Source organism: Nuphar pumila, chromosome 6 (assembly GCF_984573655.1).
Source record: "Nuphar pumila chromosome 6, dmNupPumi1.hap1.1, whole genome shotgun sequence".
NCBI lineage: Eukaryota > Viridiplantae > Streptophyta > Magnoliopsida > Nymphaeales > Nymphaeaceae > Nuphar > Nuphar pumila.
The window spans coordinates 12,353,440-12,361,070 of record NC_143254.1 but is presented as its reverse complement, the minus strand read 5'-3'; the positions used below and the strand labels follow the sequence as shown (position 1 = coordinate 12,361,070).

Below are 7,631 nucleotides of genomic sequence, written 5' to 3'. Positions count from 1 at the left end.
GGTCTTGGAGTATAAGCCTGAAAAGACCAATGTCATACCTGACACATTAAGCAGAAAGGCCGAGTTAGTAGCCTTACAAGAGGAGGAAGCTTCGTCTGCTTAGCCTCAAAGCGACCTCCTCCACCACATTCGGGAATACTCAACACTTGGTGACCCTAGTTTAGCAAGGGAAAACAGGGAGATTCTGGATGCAAGATGACCTCCTAGTGACTAAGGGTGACCATATTTTTGTACCGCAATAGAGATCATTGCGGAGATTGGTGATCAAGGAGTGTCACGATACCCGATACTCAGGGCACCCGGGGCAACATCAGATGCTAGCCTTAGTGGAACAGGCCTACTAGTAGCCTTTCATGCGAAAAGATATTGAAAGTTACATTCACACCTGCCTGATCTGCTAGCAGGATAACCTGAGTAATTAGAAGCCCGCAGGACTACTCAAACATCTTCCTATTCCAAGTCGTCCATGGAGAGCATTGCCATGGACTTTATTTTGGGACTACCGAAGGTGAACGTCTGCAGTTTGATATTTGTAGTGGTCGATCAGTTTTTAAAATATGATATTTTCATGCAGATGTTGCCCATAGGTACAGTCGAGCGAGTTGTAGGATTGTTCATGAAGCTTGTTGTGACCAACTGGGGGATTCTAGAAAACATCATCAACGACCGCGGCTTGCGCTTTACCGAAAAGTTCTGGTAGAAAGTGTTTCGATTGTTGGGGATGATGTTACACTTTTCAACGTGCTTCTACCCCCAAATGGATGGCCAAACAGAGAGAACCAATGCTTTCTTTGAAGAATAGCTGTGGCACTTTGTAGGCTCAAATTATAATGACTGAGTAGACCTTCTGGACGTCGCTCAGTTCTTCAACAACATGCAGAAGTGTGAACCTACTGGCCATAGTCCCTTTGAGTTGGCAATGGGGAGGCAACCCCAGACGCCTTACACCATCGCAGTGAACTATATGGGCAAGGCACCACTTGCCCATCATTTTACTCAAGATTGACAGGATGAAACAAAACTGACCAAAGTGTTCCTGCACAAAGCTGCCAAGAGAATGAAGAAGTAGGCAGATCAGAAGCACCGCCCTACAAAGTTCAAAGTCGGAAACCTAGTATTGGTCAAGCTGTACCCCAAGAGAACCAGGATCTTCTGGGGTCTCTATAAGGGCTTCGTGCTCAAACACAAAGGCCCCTTTCCTATCATCAAGTGAGTAGGCAACCTCGCCTACAAGCTCAAAATTCCTCCATACTTTCAAACACAGTCAGTCTTCCACGTTAGTAACCTAAAGTCATTCCATGCCGATGAAGAAGACAACAACCACAACCAGCTAATGCGAGTGCCAACACCTCTCTGCAGAACTAACACCAATGAAGTAGAATACCTCATGGATCATCTGTGCAATCGTCAATAACATATCAAAGAGTATCTAGTTAAGTGGAAAAGATTGCTAGAAGAAGAAGCCAGTTGAGAGAAAGTGAAGAACGTCTACCAGTTTTCTTCAGCAGTGGACGAGTATGAAGCAGAGGCCCTTTCAATGAGGACGTCGATAACTTAGGTGAGGGAGAATGTTAGGCCTAAACTTTTTGCACAGTTTTTGTCTTGTAATAGCCTACCAAAAGCCTTGCGTGGCTTACAACGGCCTTTTGGCCTTGTAATGTTTGTATAAGCTTGCATACCTATAATTTTGTATTTTTCTTAATGATATTGTGGTGTGTGGAACTATTGTACATTTTCCGCGTTCAATGAATTGATTGTTGTTGAACATTTCTCTCTTCCTATATTCTCTCATTCTCTCTACTCTCTCTCTACTCTATGTGATTGTCACCTCCTCGTAATTGTCTGTTTGCATGCAATACTGCCTGCACACTTGTTGCTTTTGAAAAGATCCGCTGCGTTCGTTTTTAGAACTCACTAAGGCTTGTTGGGTCAAGCTTCACTCAATGCTGCACGAGCTTCTGAAGTTTAGCCCGTGACAGTACAACCCAGATAGATGGGGTCATACCCCCTTCTCCACCCCTTCTCCAAGGTGGAGAAGCTTGGCTGGATCGCCCTGGACCCACAACCCCTTCCCCTCGTGCCCTGCTGCCGGCTGAGGCGACACTGACGCCTCCGTCTTCGACCTCAATAAATTTATATTCAAGTGTTAGTAGAGCAATTTTTACATGGGCAAGGGCTTTAGCAAATAAGCAAAAGAAAAGATAGCCCTAGTAATTATCGACCAAGATGATAAAAGTGCAGTGAGCCTTTTGGAAGAATAAAAAACAAGGAAGGGCCTTAAGAACGAGGAAAAAATGCATTGATGCAAAAATACAAGGCAAGGGCTGCATGCAAAAATACGTGTTTTGTTGGAAGAGTCTTAGTTTCTAAATCCAAATCAAGTGTGATACTACAAAAGTTATGCCCATAGATCCAAACTCACAATCAATACAGAAACCTTAAGGTCTTAGTTTCTAAATCCGAATCGAGTGATACTACAAAAGTTATGCCCATAGATCCAAACTCACAATCAATACAGAAACCTTAAGGTTTGATTCATGTCTCAGCCCATTGGATCCAGTTAAAATCATAATGTGTTAAGCTACTACATTTGGAGAGAGAGAGAGAGAGAGAGAGAGAGAGAGAGAGATTGGTGGTAAAAATGATTGGGTCATGTAGTTGGCATAAGAGAGAGAAAGAATTACACTGAGTTATAAAACAGCGGTGGTGAAGTACTAAAGGTGTTTGGTAGTTCCAAGTGCTGAAGGTGTACGTGGATAAAAATGCTAAGGTATAAAATAGCTTGCAAATTGAAAACATGACAAAGAAGTCAGCCATTGATTCAAACTTTGAAATGAAACAAATTGTTAATTTCTTAACGAGTAACAATTGTTAATTTCTTAGCTTTTTCTTTTTTGTTGTTTTGTATGATGGCCTTAAAATACATGGCTATAAAATATTTATTTATAAGTATTTAGCAATCTGCTTATATGGATTTAAATCAAACAATTAAAAGCAAACGCATCATTTTAATGGTCAAGCTAAAAGAAGTGAAGGTTGATTTGTTAAGGTAGGGTGAAAGTAAACTTTTTTACCTAATACTTCACACATCTAATTATAGATTCGATATTGCTTAATAATACCCATATTATAATTTAATCCATTATTTACTTATTTTTAGAAAAATATTATTGTGTGAACTCATGCATGCACCATTATTTGATAATAAAAAATATACTCAAAATTGACAAAATTGGCCTTACTTGAAAACATCATTCCTACTAACCAAATCACCTTGTTTTGGTCATAACTCTATGTTCTTATATTAAAAAATCTAATTTTTACCTTGTTTGAAAGCCAACACTCTCTAACTAGGGCTGGTAAACGAACAGAGCAGCTCGTGACCTGGCTCGTCACAAACTCGTTTGTGATTGGTTCATATAGTTGGTGAGCCAAGCCACGAGCAGCTCGTTTAGCTTAAACGAGTCAAGCCCGAATACAAGGTGTTCAGCTTGGCTCAGCTCGATAGTGTTCGTGTAGATAAATTATATATATCTTTATGGATAATATATAATTTATGTAATATATAAAAAAAGAATGCATAAAAAATATATAAAAAAAGGATAAATGAAAAATATATACATAAAATATGAACTATTAAGTATAATTTATAAAATATGAACTATTAAGTATAATTTATAAAAAAATGATGTATGTTTTCAAGTATAATACATAAAAATATATATACTATATATAAATAACATGAAATGTTTTTACATGAGCCAACTCGGCATGTCTCATTCAGGGACAAGCCGAGCTCGACTCATCTAAACACGAACACGAGCTGAGCTATGCGCTCAATCCACTAGTAAACGAGCTGAGCCCCATCCCTATCTCTGACTTAGTTCATTTTTTTTTTATAAAAATCTTAAAAATATGGTTTTGAAGGTAAAAAATGTGTTTGAACCTACTTTAGACTCGAAAAAGTTCTGAAACACTTTATTTTAAAACTGATTTTTCATAAAATTATTTTATCAAAATTGAGGCGACTAAGTAGGGTTATGATTGTTCAATCATTTTTCAAGTTGGTGATAAAAAAAGGGATTTTTTCATAATGGCTCGGTGTTATTGGCGATTTATAGAATAGTCTTTGCCTTATATTATTTTACAAGTCGGCCCCCAATTTTTTCACCGTTATTACAAAATAGCCTTCTGTTAACTGTTAAGATGGTATCAAACTAACCATGGTCAGACATTGGCCATAGTTAGAAAAGATAAGTTACGATTATACCCTCTTCTAACCCTGTTCTCCCCAATTTTCTCTCTTTCTTTCTCTTTCTCCCTAACCCTCACAAACCCGTTCAGCCTCCCTTGTAAACCCTATTCTCTCTCTCCCTCTCTCTTGCCGATCGACGAAGACGATGGCTGCGTTCGACGTCGGGGCGGTGCCGTACAACCCGGACGGATGGGGTCCGCCGGAGGCGCTGGAGAGCCACCACCTTCGCCACGCACCCTACGCCCCCTTCTCCAAGGCCGAGAAGCTGGGTCGAATCGCGGACTGGACCCGCAACCCCTTCCCCTCGCGGCCCGCCGGCGGCCGAGGCGGCGCCGATGCCTCCGTCTTCGACCTCGCCTTCGGCGGCGACGACTCGCTCGCCGCGGCCGACAACGACGCCTCCTTCCGGCTCGTCGATGGCCGCCCTGTGCCGCGCCACCCTCGCTTCGGCCCCAGGTGGCGCTTCCAGCAGCGGCAGCAGCTGCCCCAGCGCAAAGATGAGGAGGTGGAGGCCCGGCGCCGTGAGGCCGAGAAGGAACGCCTCCGCCGCGACCGCCTCTACCACCAGAACCGCGCCGGAGGGGGGCAGCGCCGCGAGGCCGCTGCCTTCCGCTCCTCCGTCGACATCCAGCCTGAGTGGACCATGCTGGACCAGATCCCCTTCTCCACCTTCTCCAAGCTGAGCTACGCCGTCGGCGATCCTGAGGACCTCGTCACCTGCGGCGCCGTCGAGTTCTACGATCGCGCCTTCGACAGGGTGAACCCCAAGAGCGACCGCAAGCTTGAGAGGTTCAAGAATCGGACCTTCTTCAAGGTGACCACCACCGACGACCCCGTGATCCGGCGCCTCGCCAACGAGGACAAGGCCACCGTCTTCGCCACCGATGCGATCCTCGCCGCGCTCATGTGCGCACCTCGTTCGGTCTACTCGTGGGATGTCGTCGTGCAGAGGGTCGGCAACAAGCTCTTCTTCGACAAGCGGGACGGATCCCAGCTCGACCTTCTCTCTGTCAATGAGACCTCGCAGGTACCGCATTGCTGCAATTGAGGTTTACCTTGCAGCCTCCCTGTTAGTTCAATTTGCCCGAAAAAATATCACGTTATTTTGATCACAATGTTTGGCTTGCGCTGGATCGTGTTAAAAACGGGATCAGAACCGCGTTAGATGTATCGACTTGTGACCATTATTAACCCATTAAAATGGGTTTCTAGAAAATCGCGTTCAGGGGTTCATCTGGAGTACGCATTTATTCAGATACTTGGAATAGTGCAATCTGCATTGTGCTCCATCGTGCAAAAATCCCAATTTATCGTGGTTTTGTGGATCTTCATAGTTCCGCATTCTGACTTATCGTGGGTTTTTCTGGATAAGTGGGGTGCGTTCAAAATACCCCCATGAAAACAATTTAAAGCTTTGTTATCTTTATTATCTGTTTTTCCTTCATCCTTTGTTGGATTTTCTTTTTCAATTTCATTAGCCGTTTTAGTTGTTAATGATGCATGAAAAGCTAGGAAATTTGTTCTAATTCTGCTTTTTAATCTGCAATTGTTGCGTTGTATTGTGTGATATTGGTAAAAAATCATGCACACATGATTTTGAGACCTGTTGTTAATGCCGTTAAGCATAGTTATAACCATTACGGATCGGTTGAGAAGTGTTTCCCGTTAAAAACATATTTAGAACTCATCAAATGGACAGTTTCCTTCACAGTTTGTCGTGTTTGTGTTTGCCATTGGTTGATGATATGATTCCTTTAAATTGTTTCCAAATTATCTTGTTCGTAACCATGCTGGCAGGAACCCCTTCCAGAAGCGAAAGAGGACATCAACTCTGCCTACTCACTCAGCGTTGAGGCTGCATATGTGAACCAGAACTTCTCACAGCAGGTGCTTGTGCGTGATGGTAATCGGATTGCCTTTGACGAGCCAAACCCATTTGCCAGTGAGAGTGAGGAGCCAGCGTCTGTTGCATACAGATACCGTCGGTGGAAGCTTGATGAGAACACCTCACTTGTTGCCCGCTGCGAGGTCCATGGTGCTATGGTGGATGCCAAGGGTGGGAGATCACTTCTCACAATCAATGCACTGAATGAGTTTGATCCAAAGTACTCCGGGGTCGATTGGAGACAGAAGCTTGAGACGCAACGAGGAGCTGTCCTTGCAACTGAACTGAAGAACAACGCTAACAAGCTTGCCCGGTGGACTTCACAGGCACTACTTTCAGGTGCTGACGTGATGAAGCTTGGTTATGTCTCAAGGGCACACCATCGTGACCATTTTAATCATGTCATCCTCAGCGTTCAGGGGTACAAGCCCAGGGAATTTGCCATGCAGATCAATTTGAATACTTCAAACATGTGGGGGATTGTCAAATCACTTGTGGATCTCTGCTTGAAGCTCAATGAAGGAAAGTATGTGCTTGTGAAGGATCCGTCAAAGCCACAGGTGAGGCTATATGAGGTGCCGGCTGATGCGTTTGAGAATGATTATGTTGAGGAGCCATTGCCGGAGGAGGAGCAAGTGCAGCCACCCACAGAGGCAGAAGGTGCTGCTGCTGCTGCTGCTACTGAGGGTTTGGAAGAGAAGGATGCTGATGTTTGAGTAATTCTGAAATAGGCCCTATTCTTTTCTTGGGTTCGTTTTTTCCTAATAGAATTTTTGTAGTTCTTCCATATTTCTGGAGTTGGGATATTGTTGCAGTTTGTTTCTGGTTGTCCTTTTTTTTTGTTTTTGGCATTTAAAAAGCAAGGATAAAGCTTATTAGAGCATCAGAAGTTTTTTCTATTTGAAAGAGAAGGCGAACTGTTAATTTTGGCAGGTTATGGTTATTATGTTGGTTGTTTCTCTTATAAAAAGACTTGGATATTTTACCTTTTAATGGTTTCACGTTTATGGTTTAAAATTCTGGGATTCTTAGCCTGCATTGGTTGTTTGTGCTTGCTTTTCAGGAAACTCTTTGTTTTAAACATTGTGTGGTTTCCTTTGGTAGTGATTTCCTCGTGCTTGATCATGTATGACAGTATGAGGGAGCAGATTGCATGATATTGTAATTGCTGTTAATTATTCTCGTTCCATGCATTGCCAGTATATGAGTGGGTGTAGGGTAAAGGACAAGAAATTATTGACTGTAAAAGCAGTTCACCTCTGTAATGACAGGTGGATTCACATAATTTAAGTTTTGACAAAATGATTCAAATGTATGCACATGCACAATCTTTGAGTCTTGAAAAACTTAAGCGAGTGCACCATTGCCAATTTTGTGTTGCAATATCAAGTATAATTTAAATTATTCTGCTTTGGTAGGCTGAGAACTTTGTGGAATGTGGATCATCCATGTGACTAGATCTTCTCTTTCTACCCATAGGGAGACAATGGT

General features: G+C 42.9%; 1 protein-coding gene across 1 annotated transcript; it reads left to right on the top strand.

The window, feature by feature from the left end:
* Nucleotides 1–4,333: 4,333 nt before the first annotated feature.
* LOC149833986 (eukaryotic translation initiation factor 3 subunit D-like) lies at nt 4,334–7,151 on the top strand. The gene is made up of 2 exons (XM_090009916.1): nt 4,334–5,282; nt 6,053–7,151. The coding sequence occupies exons 1-2, from the start codon at nt 4,401–4,403 to the stop codon at nt 6,854–6,856; spliced, it is 1,686 nt and encodes a 561-aa protein (XP_089866042.1). The 5' UTR covers nt 4,334–4,400; the 3' UTR covers nt 6,857–7,151.
* Nucleotides 7,152–7,631: the final 480 nt, after the last annotated feature.